Source organism: Stegostoma tigrinum, chromosome 22 (assembly GCF_030684315.1).
Source record: "Stegostoma tigrinum isolate sSteTig4 chromosome 22, sSteTig4.hap1, whole genome shotgun sequence".
In the NCBI taxonomy this organism is placed as follows: domain Eukaryota; kingdom Metazoa; phylum Chordata; class Chondrichthyes; order Orectolobiformes; family Stegostomatidae; genus Stegostoma; species Stegostoma tigrinum.
This window is the reverse complement of record NC_081375.1, coordinates 4,855,366-4,874,201: the sequence shown is the minus strand read 5'-3', so window position 1 is coordinate 4,874,201 and position 18,836 is coordinate 4,855,366. Positions and strand designations below refer to the sequence as shown.

At 49.0% G+C, this 18,836-nt stretch overlaps 1 protein-coding gene across 3 annotated transcripts in view; it reads left to right on the top strand.

Annotated features, from left to right (window-relative positions):
• The window catches only part of ca10a (carbonic anhydrase Xa), a 322,453-nt gene that overhangs the window by 241,165 nt on the left and 62,452 nt on the right, over positions 1 to 18,836 (top strand). For 2 of the 3 annotated variants that reach the window (XM_059653540.1, XM_059653541.1), the window contains exon 4: positions 17,527 to 17,712. The exons of the other annotated variant lie outside the window; for it this stretch is intronic. In XM_059653540.1, the coding sequence (XP_059509523.1) occupies positions 17,527 to 17,712 (186 nt within the window). The remainder of the gene's footprint in view (positions 1 to 17,526; positions 17,713 to 18,836) is intronic. 3 annotated transcript variants of the gene reach the window in all.

Sequence of the window (18,836 nt, the reverse complement as noted above, 5' to 3'; positions counted from 1 at the left end):
CAAATGCAGTTTATGCAAACATTTAATCTTGCACTAATTTCATAAGAATATCGATTCCTGAGAATAGTCTGTTTTTATACTACAAGGAAGGAGAGAGCTGATTGGTTAGTGATTGGACTCTGATTGGTAGAGATGTTGCCACAAAGAAAGCATCCATTAACACTGATCGACAGTTAACTGCCTGGTTTTAAGTTAAAACACAGGCATGTTTGTTGAGTTGAAACAGACAGTGTGTGTGTACATATTCATTCAGTCATTCCAAGCATGATGCGCATGCCGGGTGTCCTGGGAGTGTTTGATGGGGGGGGACAGTGTAGAGGGAGCTTTACTCTATATCTAACCGCGTGCTGTCCCTGCCCTGGGAGTGTTTGATGGGGGGGACAGTGTAGAGGAAGCTTTACTCTGTATCTAACCGCATGCTGTCCCTGCCCTGGGAGTGTTTGATGGGGGGGACAGTGTAGAGGAAGCTTTACTCTGTATCTAACCGCATGCTGTCCCTGCCCTGGGAGTGTTTGATGGTGGGGGACAGTGCAGAGGGAGCTTTACTCTGTACCTAACCCCATGCTGTCCCTGTCCTGGGAGTGTTTGATGGGGGACAGTGTAGAGGGAGCTTTACTCTGTACCTAACCCTGTGTTGTCCCTGTCCTGGGAGTGTTTGATGGCGGGGGACAGTGCAGAGGGAGCTTTACTCTGTACCTAACCCCATGCTGTCCCTGTCCTGGGAGTGTTTGATGGGGCACAGTGTAAAGGGAGCTTTACTCTGTATCTAACCCTGTGCTGTCCCTGTCCTGGGAGTGTTTGATGGCGGGGGACAGCGCAGAGGGAGCTTTACTCTGTACCTAACCCTGTGCTGTCCCTGTCCTGGGAGTGTTTGATGGCGGGGGACAGTGCAGAGGGAGCTTTATTCTGTATCTAACCCTGTGCTGTCCCTGTCCTGGGAGTGTTTGATGGGGCACAGTGTAAAGGGAGCTTTACTCTGTATCTAACCCTGTGCTGTCCCTGTCCTGGGAGTGTTTGATGGCGGGGGACAGCGCAGAGGCAGCTTTACTCTGTACCTAACCCCATGCTGTTCCTGTCCTGGGAGTGTTTGATGGGGGACAGTGTAGAGGGAGCTTTACTCTGTATCTAACCCTGTGCTGTCCCTGTCCTGGGAGTGTTTGATGGTGGGGGACAGTGTAGAGGGAGCTTTACTATGTACCTAACCCTGTGCTGTCCCTGTCCTGGGAGTGTTTGATGGCGGGGAACAGTGCAGAGGGAGCTTTACTCTGTATCTAACCCTGTGCTGTCCCTGTCCTGGGAGTGTTTGATGAGGGACAGTGCAGAGGGAGCTTTACTCTGTATCTAACCCTGTGCTGTCCCTGTCCTGGGAGTGTTTGATGGCAGGGGACAGTGTAGAGGGAGCTTTACTCTGTATCTAACCCCTTGCTGTGCCTGCCCTGGGAGAGTTTGATGTGGGGACAGTGTAGAAGGAGCTTTACTGTGTATCTAACCCCGTGCTGCCCCTGTCCTGGGAGTGTTTGATGGGGGGAAAATGTGTAGAGAGAGGTCTACCGTGAGCCGTACCTGTGCCTGAGAGAGAGGTTGGGAAATGACAATTCATCGCTGAGTCCCTGAGGGATTGACTGTGAGACATGAGCTTTTCTGTTGAGTTTCACGTAAAAAGGTATTTGATGTGTTTGTGTTCAGAGAGTGTGCTAAGTCATGACTGCAGCAGTGTTACAGTTTCTTTGCTGGGTGTCAGCGTAAATCACAAAATGGAATCAGATTGCTGGGCGTGAAGAAAGGAGTCAGTTTTTTCTGGTATGTGTGGAGACATGGGCTCATTGTTAAATGGTGTTAAAAAATACATCACAGATAATTCTCTGACGCATTTGAGATGAGAAGTGGCTTATGAAGTTAACAGAATCTTGACACTGCTTAAATCCGACAGTGTCAGTCAGCACAGAACCTCCTCATCTTTCTACTTCTTTTCCGATTTGAAAGTCTCTGGGACTGGAGCTGAGTTTGTTCCTCTCTCCGCCCTCACTTGCCCCCACCCCACCCCGCAGCTTCCCAGCCGGCTTCCACATTTCACCATTCTGTGTCTGTAATCCCTGCAGCGCTGACAAAGAGAGTGAGTGCCAATGGGGGAGGCGATGGCCTGGTGGTATTGTCGCTGGACCATTAATCCAGATAATGACCTGGATTTGAATCCCGTCGCGCAAGTGGTGGGAATTTCCATTCAGTAAAATATCTGGAATTAAGAGTCTATTAATGTCCGTGAATTCATTGAAGATTGTTGGAGGGGGAGAATCCCATCTGGTTCACTAATGCCCCTTTAGGGAAAGTTATTGTCTAGTCTGGCTGATATGGGACATGGAAACACAGAGTCTGGGCAATTAGGGAGGGGTAATAAATGCTGCCTGGTTGGTGATGGCCCAGTTCCTGTGAATGAGTAATGGGCGATAAAACTTTCTTCCCCCATTGGTTGGCCAGAACAGATCCCATGGTATGATTCCAAAGGGAAAACAAGGGTCAAAAACAGAAGTTGCTGGAAAAGCTCAGCAGGTCTGGCAGCATCTGTGAAGGAGAAAACAGAGTTAACATTTCGGGTCCCGTGACCCTTCCCCAGAACTGAACAATCGGACCCAATATGTTAACTCTGATATTTTTCCTTCACAGATGCTGCCAGACCAGCTGAGCTTTTCCAGCAACTTCGGTTTTTGATGGCAGTAGCTCTGTTCGAATTCTCCTGATTCCAGAGTTTTGTCTCGCGGCTTTCACCAGGCTGTGAAACTACAGCAGCTGCACCAATCGGAACCCAGTCACAATCCTTCCAGAGCCAGTGAATGTGGAGCTGGAAAAGCACAGCATGTCAGACAGTATCTGAGGAATGGGGAAAGCAAGGCTTTATCCCAAAACTCTCCTCTCCCGCTCCTCGGATACTGTCTGACCTGCCGTGCTTTTCCAGCTCCACATTTATTTACTGTAGCTTCCAGCATCTGCAGTCCTTACTGGGAATTTCCTTACCCTGGGAATCCCTGACCTCTAGCTATACATACCCTGCAGAGAAAGGAAGCGATGTGCAAAAGAAGTGAGGGTGATGTGAGAATTAAGCCATTCTCACACTGCAAGGAGTGAGGGTGCAGGATGCATGCCCCAGGAGCGGTGGGGTGGGGGCAGGTTAACTTGGAGACAGAATCCGATGTTTATTCGAATGGAAACGGAGTGCTGGGATAGCGAGGAAAGGTTTGGGGATTCACACAAAGGGATAGAATCGGTGCGAGCAGGATTGGCAGAATGTTCTCTTTCAGTGCCACAATGGTTGGGTGATTTCTGTTATCAGACCTTTGTCCCAAAGGTTCAGGCCATTCAGCCCATCAAGCTTGTGATCATTCTGCTGTTAATTCCATGTGGCCACCTTGGATCTGCAACTGTTCCGAGCCCAGGAACCAGGTTCGAATCCCGCCACAGCAGATGGTGGAATGTGAATTCAATAAGGAATTAATCTGGAATTAAGAGTCTGATGATGACCATGATTCCATCATCGATTGTTGGCAAACCCATCTGGTTCACTAATGCCCTTAGGGAAGGAAACTGCCATCCTTACCTGGCCTGGCCCACACGTGACTCCCAGACCCACAGCAATGTGGTTGACCCTTAACTGTTCTCTGGGCAATGAAGGATGGGCAATAAATGTTGGCCTAGCCAGTGATACCCTCATCCTATGAATGAATAAAGAAAAAAATTCATAGCGAGGCATCAGGATAAACCATTCACTTTGATGTTTCCCACAGATACCCCTTTGTGTGATGAACCGCTCCATGCTATCACTGCTGAAGACTCTCCTTTTAAGGTTTTGCCCCCCTTTTGTAGAATACACCCGCCCCATGGTCTCCAACCCTCTCTATTGGTTCCATGAATAATCCTCACCACCTTCATGGCTGGGCAGTCACTGGGATATAAGACTGTACTGGGCCCGAGGCTCTGGAATTCCATCCCGAAACCTTCAACCACTCTTTGTCGCTGTTTTAACCATTTTAACCCAAAGACGGGTTGATCAGCAGGTGAGTTAATTGAGTTCATGGAGGAAGTTGGGCAGACCCTCTGGACTCCTGCCCCCACCACCCCCCCCGCCCCCACCAACTCCCCACCCCAGGCACTGGGTCATGGCCACTTGGGATCTGGACATCGGATAGAAACTGAGGGCTAGACAGAATGTGGGAGCAAATTACTGCAGATGCTGGGATCTGTACTGACCACACAGATGCTGGGGATCACAGCAGGCCAGGCAGCATCCATGGGGTAAGAGAGAGCAAGCTCACATTTCGAGTCTAGACGCTGCAGTGTTCCAGTGAATCACAGCGCACACTGGAGGAACAACATCTCATCTTCACACTCGGCACTTCACAGCCTCTGGGCTCAATATTGAGTTCATCACCTTCAGAATGTGAACCCACTCCTTCCCTTTCCTTTAGTTTTGTTTGTTACATTCCCTGTCTTCCTCTCTCCCCTCTGCCCACCCAAACCCCCCCCCCAAAACCCCTCCCCAGTTGTGCTGTCTGTCCTTCCCAGCCTGGCAGTTAGACACACTATCGTTCTGCCTTTCTCACATTCCCATCACTTAATCTGCACTATCGACATCCTTCACCTGCGATACGCCAACACCCTCCCCCAAATATAGCATAAATGCTGCTCCCTCCCCACTTCACATCAGCTCTGATGAACAGTCATCTAGACTCGAAACATTCGTTTGCCCTCTCTCCACGGATGCTGCCTGACCCTCAGTGATCACCAGCATTTGTTGTTTAATGACTACAAAGAAGGCCTGCCCGCTACAGTTGAATAGCCAACATTTACAATCTCAAGGCCTCGGCATGAGAGGCCAAAGGAACTGCTGGAACCAAATTGTGTGTCAGATCGGGAGGTTCAAGAGAAAATATCGAAGGGAGAAAGTCAGGGCCTTTAAAGGTTTGAATTAAACCATCACCAGCCTCTGACGAACCAGACGGCCCGGGGAGGGGAGTGGTTTTCTGAGGCACAATTGCACAGCAGTTCCACAGGAACAGCCTCTCCCCGCACTCCACCCACACCAACAGGGGCTGTCCCCATTGTGACGGACTGTCTGAGGACGGCAGCGAGTGTGAGACCCTCCAGGAGGGTGATGGAGGGGTAACAAGGAGGGAGAGATCAGCAGCACAGGGTAAGTGTACGGGCAGCAAAGTGAGAGGGTGCACAGTGAAGGGGCAGAAATGTGAGGTAGAACAGAGAACACAGAGCACAGAGCACAGAACATAGAACACAGAACATAGAACATAGAACACAGAACATAGAACACAGAACACAGAACATAGAACATAGAACATAGAACACAGAACACAGAACATAGAACACAGAACATAGAACATAGAACATAGAACATAGAACACAGAACACAGAACATAGAACACAGAACACAGAACATAGAACATAGAACACAGAACATAGAACATAGAACATAGAACACAGAACACAGAACACAGAACATAGAACATAGAACATAGAACACAGAACATAGAACATAGAACATAGAACATAGAACACAGAACACAGAACATAGAACATAGAACATAGAACACAGAACATAGAACACAGAACATAGAACACAGAGCACAGAACACAGAACACAGAACATAGAACATAGAGCACAGAACATAGAACTCAGAACATAGAACACAGAACACAGAACACAGAGCACAGAACACAGAGCACAGAACACAGAACACAGAACACAGAACATAGAGCACAGAACACAGAACACAGAGCATAGAACATAGAACACAGAACACAGAACATAGAACATAGAACACAGAACATAGAACATAGAACATAGAACACAGAACATAGAACGTTGAACATAGAACATAGAACACAGAACATAGAACACAGAACACAGAACACAGAACACAGAGCACAGAACATAGAACATAGAGCACAGAACATAGAACTCAGAACATAGAACACAGAACACAGAGCATAGAACACAGAACACAGAACACAGAACATAGAGCACAGAACATAGAACACAGAACATAGAACACAGAGCACAGAACACAGAACACAGAGCATAGAACACAGAACACAGAACATAGAGCACAGAACATAGAACACAGAACATAGAACACAGAGCACAGAACACAGAACACAGAACACAGAACATAGAACACAGAACACAGAACACAGAACATAGAACACAGAACACAGAGCACAGAACACAGAGCACAGAACACAGAGCATAGAACAGTACAGCACAGTACAGGCCCTTCGGCCCATGAGGTAGAACATAGAACATAAAACACAGAACATAGTACACAGAACACAGAACACACAACACAGAACACAGAACACAGAACATAGAACACAGAACACACAACACAGAGCATAGAACAGTACAGCACAGTACAGGCCCTTCGGCCCATGAGGTAGAACATAGAACACAGAACATAGTACACAGAACACAGAACACACAACACAGAACACAGAACACAGAACATAGAACATAGCGCACAGAACATAGAACTCAGAACATAAAACATAGAACGCAGAACACAGAACACACAACACAGAACATAAAACATTCAACATAGAACACAGAACACACAACACAGAACACAGAACACAGAACATAGAACACAGAACACAGAACATAGAACTCAGAACATAGAACACAGAACACAGAACACAGAACTTAGAGCACAGAACATAGAACACAGAACATAGAACACAGAACACAGATCATAGAACACAGAGCACAGAACACAGAACATAGAACAGTACAGCACAGTACAGGCCCTTCGGCCCATGACGTAGAACATAGAACACAGAACATAGGATATAAAACATAGAACACAGAACATAGGACACAGAACATAGAACACAGAGCACAGAACACAGAGCACAGAACATAGAACATAGAGCACAGAACATAGAACTCAGAACATAGAACACAGAACACAGAGCATAGAACACAGAACACAGAACACAGAACATAGAGCACAGAACATAGAACACAGAACATAGAACACAGAGCACAGAACACAGAACACAGAGCATAGAACACAGAACACAGAACATAGAGCACAGAACATAGAACACAGAACATAGAACACAGAGCACAGAACACAGAACACAGAACACAGAACATAGAACACAGAACACAGAACACAGAACATAGAACACAGAACACAGAGCACAGAACACAGAGCACAGAACACAGAGCATAGAACAGTACAGCACAGTACAGGCCCTTCGGCCCATGAGGTAGAACATAGAACATAAAACACAGAACATAGTACACAGAACACAGAACACACAACACAGAACACAGAACACAGAACATAGAACACAGAACACACAACACAGAGCATAGAACAGTACAGCACAGTACAGGCCCTTCGGCCCATGAGGTAGAACATAGAACACAGAACATAGTACACAGAACACAGAACACACAACACAGAACACAGAACACAGAACATAGAACATAGCGCACAGAACATAGAACTCAGAACATAAAACATAGAACGCAGAACACAGAACACACAACACAGAACATAAAACATTCAACATAGAACACAGAACACACAACACAGAACACAGAACACAGAACATAGAACACAGAACACAGAACATAGAACTCAGAACATAGAACACAGAACACAGAACACAGAACTTAGAGCACAGAACATAGAACACAGAACATAGAACACAGAACACAGATCATAGAACACAGAGCACAGAACACAGAACATAGAACAGTACAGCACAGTACAGGCCCTTCGGCCCATGACGTAGAACATAGAACACAGAACATAGGATATAAAACATAGAACACAGAACATAGGACACAGAACATAGAACACAGAGCACAGAACACAGAGCATAGAACATAGAGCACAGAACATAGAACTCAGAACATAGAACACAGAGCACAGAACACAGAGCACAGAACATAGAACACAGAGCACAGAACACAGAACATAGAGCACAGAACATAGAACACAGAGCACAGAACACAGAGCATAGAACATAGAGCACAGAACATAGAACTCAGAACATAGAACACAGAGCACAGAACACAGAACATAGAGCACAGAACATAAAACATAGAACACAGAACATAGAACTCAGAACATAGAACATAGAGCACAGAACATAGAACTCAGAACATAGAACACAGAGCACAGAACATAGAACGCAGAGCACAGAACATACAACATAGAACACAGAACACACAACACAGAACACAGAACATAGAACACAGAACACAGAACATAGAACACAGAACATAGAACACAGAACATAGAACAGTACAGCACAGTGCAGGCCCTTCAGCCCTTGACGTAGAACATAGAACACAGAACATAGGACATAGAACATAGAACACAGAACACAGAACATAGGACACAGAACATAGAACACAGAGCACAGAACACAGAACATAGAACATAGAGCACAGAACATAGAACTCAGAACATAAACATAGAACACAGAACATAGGGCACAGAACATAGAACGCAGAGCACAGAACATAGAATTCAGAACATAAAACATAGAACACAGAACATAGAACATACAACATAGAACACACAACACACAACACAGAACACAGAACATAGAACATAGAACACAGAACATAGAACACAGAACATAGAACACAGAGCACAGAACACAGAACATAGAACAGTACAGCACAGTACAGGCCCTTCGGCCCATGACGTAGAACATAGAACACAGAACATAGGACATAAAACATAGAACATAGAACACAGAACACAGAACACAGAACATAGAACATAGAATAAAGAACATAGAACAATACAGCACAGTTCAGGCCCTTCAGCCCACGATGTTGTGCCGACCTATTATCCTGCGCTAAGATCAATCTACCCTGCATATCCTACATTTTACTATCCTCCATGTGCATATCCAAGAGCTACCTAAATGTCCCTAAAGTATCTGACCCCAATACCACTGCTTGCAGCACATTCCACATGCCCACCATTCTCTGTGTGAAGAACCTACCTCTCACATCTCACCTACACCTTCCTCCAATCACCTTAAAACTATGCCCCCTCGTAATAGCCATTTCTGCCCTGGGAAAAAGTCTCTGTCTATCCACTCTATCTATGCCTCTCATCATCTTGTACACCTCTATCAAGTCACTTCTCATCCTCTTCACTCCAACGAGAAAAGCCCTAGCTCCCTCAACCTTTCCTCATAAGACCTGCCCTCCAGTCCAGGCAGTATCCTGGTAAATCTCCTCTGCACACTCTCTAAATCTCCCACATCTTTCCGATATGAGGTGACCAGAACCGAACACAATGTTCCAAGTGTGGTCCAATCAGGGTTTTATAGAGCTGCAGCATAACCTCTCTGCTCTTAAACTCAATTCCCCTGCCAATGAAAGCCAACACACCACATGCCTTCTTTAAAACCCTATCAACTTGGGGAGCAACTTTAAGGGATCTATAGACATGGATCCCAAGATCCCTCTGTTCCTCCACACTGCTGAGAATCCTGCCATTAACCCTGTAATCTGCATTCAAATCCGACGTTCCGAAATGAATCACAGGCGTTACACAGTTGGAGATGGGCAGTGAGGGTGAAGCAGTGCGCACAAGGTGAGATGCTCAGCTGGGAGGTCAAATTCTGTACCAACATGATGACCCAGGCCCTCCAGGCAGAGCTAGGATCTGATCCAATCTCATCTCTCCGTCTCCTCTCACATTGAGACAGGTCTCCATCCCCCATCCCCACCATCCCTCCCTCATTCAGACACTGCCCCACCTGCAAATCAAATTCTGCAAAGTTACAATGAAATATTCAGAATCTTGGGGAATTATGCCCCAAAGCATAGGTCCTTTAGTCACGGAAACAATCTGATTTTAAATCAGTGTGATTAGAGACAGCAACTCTCAGCAACAGAAGAGGATTGTTTCTGGAAGATTCGGCAACGTTCCTGCATTGAAGCTGATTTCTGACACTGAAGGATTTCTCTGGGCTCCTGATTGGAAGCAACAATCCTTCTTTGTATCAAATTCCCCTTTTCATTACATTGGACTTTTTAAAATCCACTTTGCCTTGTTTTCTCTTTATTTGGAAATGTTCATATCATCCACTAGAGAGGAGATAGCACTGGCACACACACATTCCCAGGGCAGGGACAGCACAGGGTTAGGTGCAGAGTAAAGCTGCCTCTACACTGTCCCCGCATCAAACACTCCCAGGACAGGGACAGTACAGGGTTAGATACGGTGTAAAGCTCTCTGTACACTGTCCCCATTCAAACACCCCCAGGACAGGGACAGCACAGGGTTAAATACAGAGTAAAGCTCCCTCTACACTGTCCCGCCATCAAACACTCCCAGGATAGGGACAGCATGGGGTTAGGTACAGAGTAAAGCTCCCTCTACACTGTTCCCCCATCAAACACAAGAACTGGGGGACAGGGACTGCATGGGGTGAGCTACGTAGAAACAGAAACAAGCGAGTAGGAGGATGCTATTCGGCCCCTTGAGCCTGCACCACCACTCACGATGATCCTGGCTGTTTATAGCACAGGCAGCGCGGTGGCTCAGTGTTTAGCATTGCTGCCTCACAGCGCCAGGGACCCGGGTCAACCCTCTTTGTGAGTTTGCACATTCACCCTGTGTGTCCTGTGAATTTCCTCGCACAATACAAAGATGTGCCAGTCTGGGTGGATTGGCCATGGGAAATGCAGGGTTACACATATAGGGTAGAGGGCTGGGCCTGGATGGGATGCTCCTTTGAGGGTTGGTGCGGACCTGATGGGCCGAACGGCCTGCTTCCACACAGTTCGGGATTGTATGCTCCCTCTACACTGTCCCATCTTGAATGATGGGTTGGAGTTGATTGGTTCACATTAAGTAAATGAGCAGAAATGCCCCCCTCTCTCTCAGGGTCATTGACCATCGCGATTCCTGCTCCCCAACCCAACCCGTGGAGGCTGTTCATAAAACACACTGAGGGTTGAGTGAGACAGAGTTGCAATTGAGAAGGATATTGAGCGTTTTTTTGGAGGGCTCAGGGAGTGGGGATTAATGACCTGCCTGCTGAGGTTAGATATTACGGAGCGATGCAGTATGGCCTGGAGCTCGGTGCTGTCCTCACCTTCCTGTTCCCTGTGCTCCTGTACTGAAGCAGTCTGGAGACGGAATTACTTGTGCTGGTTAGAGATGGAGGATGTCAGGTCGATCTCTCTGCCCAGAGGGGCATCATGTTTGGCATTGAGAAGGGAATGCCAGATGAATGAGGTGATGAATGTGCCCAAAACCAAAATGCCAACATTGAGTTCTTCAAGATAATAAAATGTGAGGCTGGATGAACACAGCAGGCCCAGCAGCATCTCAGGAGCACAAAAGCTGATGTTTCGGGCCTAGGCCCAAAACGTCAGCTTTTGTGCTCCTGAGATGCTGCTGGGCCTGCTGTGTTCATCCAGCCTCACATTTTATTATCTTGGATTCTCCAGCATCTGCAGTTCGCATTATCACTGAGTTCTTCACATCTCTTTCGACCTTCTCATAGCTACAGTCAGGCATCCCCCACCCCTCCCCTGGCCAACATCAGACACCGCTCTAGCAGTATTGATTTTAACGCTGCCAAACCTGGTGCCAGCCCCTCCCTCTGTAATCCCCTCCCCTCTGTCCTCCCCCAGACCCATATCCCCTCCGTCACCCTCTTCGTTTGAGCCTCTAGCCCTCCTGTAAATTTAATCAGACCACACTAATGGCTGTGCTATCAGTTGTTTGGGCCCTGAGCTCTGGAGGGGAGGCGATGGCCTAGTGGTATTATCGCTGGACTGTTAATCCACAGACACGGACAATTTCCTGGGGACCCAGGTTCTAATCCCGCCTCAGCAGATGGTGGAAAATGAATTCAATAAATATCTGGAATTAACAATCAAATGATGACCACAAATCCATTGTCAATTGTCAGAAAAGCCCATTTGGATCACTCATGTCCTTTAGGGAAGGAAATTGCCAACCTTACCTGGTCTGGCCTACACGTGACTCCAGACCCACAGCAGTGTGGCTGACTCTTAGCTGCCCTCTGGGCAATGAGGGATGGGCAGTAAATGCTGCCTGGCTGGCAACACCCTCATCCCGTGAATGAATAAAGAAAAAACTAACTCTCACCAAACCTTCTCCATCTCTGGTCTCTCTGTCTCCTCCTTCAAAACCTAACCTGAAGAAGTTACCCTCCTCCCTTAGGACCAACCTCAGGGGATCTCTCTCCTACTGCAGCTCTCCATGCATCTGCTCCTCTATCCATCTTCTGTTCACCCCCCCCTCTCTCCCTATTTATTTCAGTTCCCTCTCCCCATCCCCCTTTTCTGATGAAGGGTCTAGGCCCGAAACGTCAGCTTTTGTGCTCCTGGGATGCTGCTTGGCCCGCTGTGTTCATCCAGCCCCACACCTTGTTATCTACAAATCCCAGCTATCTGAGTGAGCTAAGGGTCATTGGATCTAATACCACATGAAGTGTTTTAGGGACATATTCTGTTAGATAGCATTCTCATGAAGCACCCTGGGCTGATTCTAGATGTTAAAGGCCTTATATAAATGCAAGCTATCATTGTTGCAAAAATGGCAGGGAGGTGCCAGTGGTGTGTGGAGCAGATCTGAGCAGCTTGTTGTGAGGTTAATCCCTGATTCTCAATCTGAACATACAGGAACACTGAGGCTGACTTCAAACACCAGTTATGAATGTTCATATGCACATGATTGCAGATTATAATCTTATTTCATGATTCATTGATTTTGACAGGAATTCACATTCTGAAGCCTGGGAACAGTCACAGCTTAGTGGGAGCTGCAGGTTAGCATCAAACAAGCAGCTTTTAATAGCCCTGAAAAAGATTGATTTAAATCCATCTCAAACCATTTTAAATCCACTGTTCTGTCAGCATAGACCTGAAAACTATCAGCTTTAATGTTCTTTACTCAAGAAAATCCGATCAGCCAATCCAAGGACAGGATAGCACGGGGTTAGATACAGAGTGAAGCTCCCTCTACACTGTCCCCATCAAACACTCCCAGGACAGGGACAGCACAGGGTTAGAGACAAAGTAAAGCTCCCTTTACACAGTCCCCCCATCAAACACTCCCAGGACAGGGACAGCACGGGGTTAGATGCAGAGTGAAGCTCCCTCTACACTATCCCCATCAAACAGTCCCAGGACAGGATAATAAAATGTGAAGCTGGATGAACACAGCAGGCCAAGCAGCATCTCAGGAGCACAAAAGCTGACGTTTCGGGCCTAGACCCTTCATCAGACTCTGATAAAGGGTCTAGGCCCGAAACGTCAGCTTTTGTGCTCCTGAGATGCTGCTTGGCCTGCTGTGTTCATCCAGCTTCACATTTTATTATCTTGGAATCTCCAGCATCTGCAGTTCCCATTATCTCTGATACCACTCCCAGGACAGGGACAGCTCAGGGTTAGATAGAGAGTAAAGCTTCCTCTACACTATCCCCATTAAGCACCCCCAGGACAGGGACAGCACGGGTTAGATACAGAGTGAAGCTCCCTCTACACTGTCCCCCATCAAACACTCCCAGGACAGGGACAGCATGGGGTTAGATACAGAGTAAAGCTCCCTCTACACTGTCCCCCATCGAACACTCCCAGGACAGGGACAGCACGGGGTTAGATACAGAGTAAAGCTCCCTCTACACTGTCCCCCATTAAACACTCCCAGGACAGGGACAGCACGGGGTTAGATACAGAGTAAAGCTCCCTCTACACTGTCCCCATCGAACATTTTTCCATTAGCACCACAAAACCTGATCACTTGCAGTTTAGGTCAGTGTTTGGGAAGAATGTTTCATCCCACCGAGAGAAAGCCCTTCACAAAATTGGCCCTTCTGCCGTTATTTTGGGGTCCAAACCTCAAAATGACTGTAAGTTATACAAATTGTGGCCTCTCATCACACAGTTTCTCCTTCCAACTGAAAGGAATGGAAAGATGCTTCCAGATCTAGGAAATTCTTGAAAAATAGGGTACAGTAAACATCAGAAGTGAATAATGAGAATGTACAACAAGAGTGAAAAATGAGAGCGTACAATCAGAGTGAACAGAGAGAATGTACAATGAGAGTGATGACTGAGTGTGAGCAGTAAGAGTGAGCAGTCTCTCTCAGTCTTCCATAAGTGGCTCCATTCCTAAGCCTGGCTCTCAGAGATGAGATTGTATCAAACAGTTGTGCTCATGATGAGGGGCTTTCTTCGTTAGAACAAGGACATTGTGGGAAGATGAATCCAGGGACTGGGAATGCCTAGGCATTTGGTTATTGTTGATTCTAGGAAATTGTTTCCGATGGCAGCAGAGGTAGTCACCAGGGGATCAGAGAGTTGTGCAGGGGCTGAGGGGAGCTCTCTTTGACAATAATAACAGTGACACACACTGCCCAACAAAACTGTGCAAACTGACTCGAAAGGCAGCTTTAGATAAGTACTGGAAAGCAACAAAAAAATGTTTGTGTACTGGAAAAGGATTATGGGATGCATTGGTTAAAAGCCAGTACCAGCACAGAGGGCCGAAAGGCATCCTTCCTGCCAGTGTGGTCCTGTGATATTTCTCAGGTATAAAACAGACCGACACAGTCAAAAAACCACAGAAGGTGGAAGTCTGAGTCCAGCTTTAGGTGTTCGCAACACTCAGTGTGTCAGGCAGTATCTGAGGAGAGCGAAACAAGTCAGAACTGGAAATTGACAGGGCTGTAACAGGTTTTAAACAAATTGAGAGTTAGGGAAAGGAGCACAGAGCGGGTGAAGAATGGAAAGGAGGGACCGGAATAGGGTAGGGGAACAGGAGAGATGAAATGATAAACAGGATGATGGTGCCGCGGCAGAACCGGGGGTTGAGTCTGGAGGAGGTGTGATTGGGGAAAGCAGAAGCGTTGTGTTGTGTGGATCTGAGATCGGGCAACTTGATGTTGAGCCAAGGAGCTTTAAACACGAATGTTGCAAAAGGCAGTTGATTCGTAACGCAATGTTCCTCACTTGCAGAGTCTGTGCTGTGAAGAACAGAGAGGAGCTTTTGTGATGCAGTGATAATATCCTTTATCTGGGCCAGGATGTGTGGGTTCAAATCCCACCTGCTCCAGAGGTGTGTGTCCCATACCGTCCCTGGACAGGGTGATTCAGAAATACCAAAAAGCTGAGCAAAGAAGGATGGGAGGTGACTTGATAGAGGTTTACAAGATGATGAGCCATAGATAGAGTGGATAGACAGAGACTTTTTCCCAGGCCAGAATTGACTGTTGCAAAGGGGCATAATTTTAAGGTGATTGGAGGAAGGTATATGGGAGATGCAGGAGGTAGGGTCTTCACACAGAGAGTGGTGGGTGTGTGGAATGTGCTGCCAGCAGTGGTAGTGGGGTCAGATACATTAGGGACATTTAAGTAGCTCTTGGATAGGCACATGGAGGATAGTAAAATGTAGGATATGCAGGTTAGATTGATCTTAGAGTTGGATAATAGGTCGGCACAACATCGTGGGCCGAAGGGCCTGTACTGTGCTGTACTGTTCTATGTTCTATGTTCTTAACATTTCAAGTCTAAACTCCAAAGAAAACTGGTCAGACTCAAGGTGTTGACTCTCTCTGTTCAGACGCTGCGAGACCTGCAGAGTTTCTCCTGTATATTCAGTTTTGAATTCCAGCATCTGCAGTATTTTGCCTTTTTTTTCCAGCTGTTCCCCTCTGTTTGCTTCAGACGTCAGTGTGTCAGTGTTTAAACTCAGCTCACAGGGAGAGTCCAACATACCACACTCTGTCAGTTGGAGATTGGCTGCAATTGTAATGAATATTGCGTTTGCCCTTTTAGCCAACTTTGCAATTTCCTGATTACAGTGCGCAGCTTAAATGGTGAGGATTGTATTCTGTGGATCTCCCTTGGGACTGTTTCTGTCCTAAGGGCAGTCATGCGGAGAGTCAACATTATCAGCCTCTGAAATTAGAACTCTGCAAACCGGAAATGCACAGACAAGTGTCAGTTTGCTTCGGTAACGCGATCTTATCTCTGAAGCCCGAAGGTCAGGGATTGAAATCCCGCTGAGAGTTTCAGAGTCCAGTCGATGTGGACAGTGCTGACGGAGGTGCTGCATTGTCACAGTGAGCTGAGTTGGCCAAGTATCGCAGGAGGTGAGGACAGGGCAGTGCACCCTCCCTGCCAACACTGCCCCTCCCACTGCACCCTCCCTGCCAACACTGCCCCTCCCACTGCCCCCTCCCCGCCAACACTGCCCCTCCCACTGCCCCCTCCCTGCCAACACTGCCCCTCCCACTGCCCCCTCCCCGCCAACACTGCCCCTCCCACTGCCCCCTCCCCGCCGACACTGCCCCTCCCACTGCCCCCTCCCCGCCGACACTGCCCCTCCCACTGCCCCCTCCCCGCCGACACTGCCCCTCCCACTGCCCCCTCCCCGCCGACACTGCCCCTCCCACTGCCCCCTCCCCGCCGACACTGCCCCTCCCACTGTCCCCTCCCCGCCGACACTGCCCCTCCCACTGCCCCCTCCCCGCCGACACTGCCCCTCCCACTGCCCCCTCCCAGCCGACACTGCCCCTCCCACTGCCCCCTCCCCGCCAACACTGCCCCTCCCACTGTCCCCTCCCCGCCGACACTGCCCCTCCCACTGCCCCCTCCCTGCCGACACTGCCCCTCCCACTGCCCCCTCCCCGCCGACACTGCCCCTCCCACTGCCCCCTCCCTGCCGACACTGCCCCTCCCACTGCCCCCTCCCCACCGACACTGCCCCTCCCACTGTCCCCTCCCTGCCAACACTGCCCCTCCCACTGTCCCCTCCCTGCCAACACTGCCCCTCCCACTGCCCCCTCCCCGCCGACACTGCCCCTCCCACTGCCCCCTCCCCGCCGACACTGCCCCTCCCACTTCCCCCTCCCCGCCAACACTGCCCCTCCCACTGCCCCCTCCCCGCCAACACTGCCCCTCCCACTGCCCCCTCCCCACCGACACTGCCCCTCCCACTGCCCCCTCCCCGCCGACACTGCCCCTCCCACTGTCCCCTCCCTGCCAACACTGCCACTCTCTGCCCCTCCCACTGTCCCCTCCCTGCCAACACTGCCACTCTCTGCCCCTCCCACTGCCCCCTCCCCCCACACTGCTGCTCTCCGCCCCACCCACTCCCCCCACACTGCCACTCTCTGCCCCACCCACTGACCCTCCCCCCACACTGCCACTCTCTGCCCCACCCACTGACCCTCCCCCCACACTGCCACTCTCTGTCCCGCCCACTGCCCCCTCCCCCCACACTGTCGCTCTCTGCCCCACCCACTGCCCCCTCCCCCCACACTGCCACTCTCTGCCCCATCCACCCATTGCCCCCTCCCTCTACACTGACTCTCTGTGTCCCCCCCCACCCTAACTCTGTGCCCCCCCCCACCCTGACTCTCTGTGCCTCCCCCACCCTGACTCTCTGTGCCACCCCCACCCTGACTCTGTGTGTTTGTGCTCGCTGCCAGGTGAGTGGGACGATGTACAACACTGGGCGGCATGTGTCCTTGCGCCTGGATAAGGAGCACCTGGTCAACGTGTCTGGGGGCCCGATGACCTACAGCTACCGTCTCGAGGAGATCCGCCTCCATTTCGGCAGCGAAGACACTCACGGATCGGAGCATCTGTTAAACGGGCAGGCCTTTTCTGGGGAGGTGAGTAACCGGGGGCGGTGGGGGTGGGGGGATGTTGAGGTGCTTGGGGGCGTGTGGTTTGTTTCGCTGGGACTGCCTGCCGTTAGGGGATCTCACTCACTGAGTGAAGGGTTCGATAGAGGGTCCAACGATAACGAAAGGCAATTAAATATTGTGTAATAAACATCAACAACAACTTCAGATAGCACCTCCAATGCAGCTGCTGTGTTGGAGTCGGGTTCAGCAAAACAGAACGTGCCATGGCTTGGGGTAAAAAGAACAACAGACTCGCACTGGGCCACTGGAACAGGAGCACACTATTTGGCCCCTCGAACCTACCCCATGAGATTATAGACAATAGACAATAGGTGCAGGAGTAGGCCATTCAGCCCTTCAAGCCAGCATCACCATTCATTATGATCACGGCTGATCACCCACAATCAGTATCCTGTTCCTGCCTTATCCCCATAACCCTTGATTCCACTATCTTTAAGAGCTCTGTCTATCTCTTTCTTGAAAGTATCCAGAGGGTTGGCCTCCACTGCCTTCTGGGGCAGAGCATTCCATATATCCACCACTCTCTGGGTGAAGAAGTTTCTCCTCAACTCTGTTCTAAATGGCCTACCCCATGAGGTTGTGGCTAATCTGTGCCCTAACTCTGCCTTCAACAGACCCAGCATCCACTGCTATCTGTGGAAGAGGGTTCCAAACATCTCCCAGCCCTTTGGGTGCAGAAATCCTTCCAAATGTCTCTCCTGCACGGTCTATCTCAGACTATGCCCTTGGATCTAGAATCTCTGACCCATCTTTGTGTTGCCTAGCTTTTCACGTTAATATCTTGGGAGCCATTGATCAGATCACCCCTTAACCGTCTACATTCTATAGAAAATAGGCCTAAATTGCATAAGGTCTCCTCATAAACCCTAAAGTCCAGGCAACATCCTTATAAACTCATGTTGTACTCCCGCCAAGGCCAATCTACCCTTCCCTAAGATACAGTGGGAACTGCCGATGCTGGAGAATCCGAGGTAACAAGGTGTGGAGCTGGATGAACACAGCAGGCCAAGCAGCATCAGAGGAGCAGGAAAGCTGACGTTTCAGGTCTGGGCCCTTCCTAAACTGTGCTACCCAGATCAGCTCAGAGC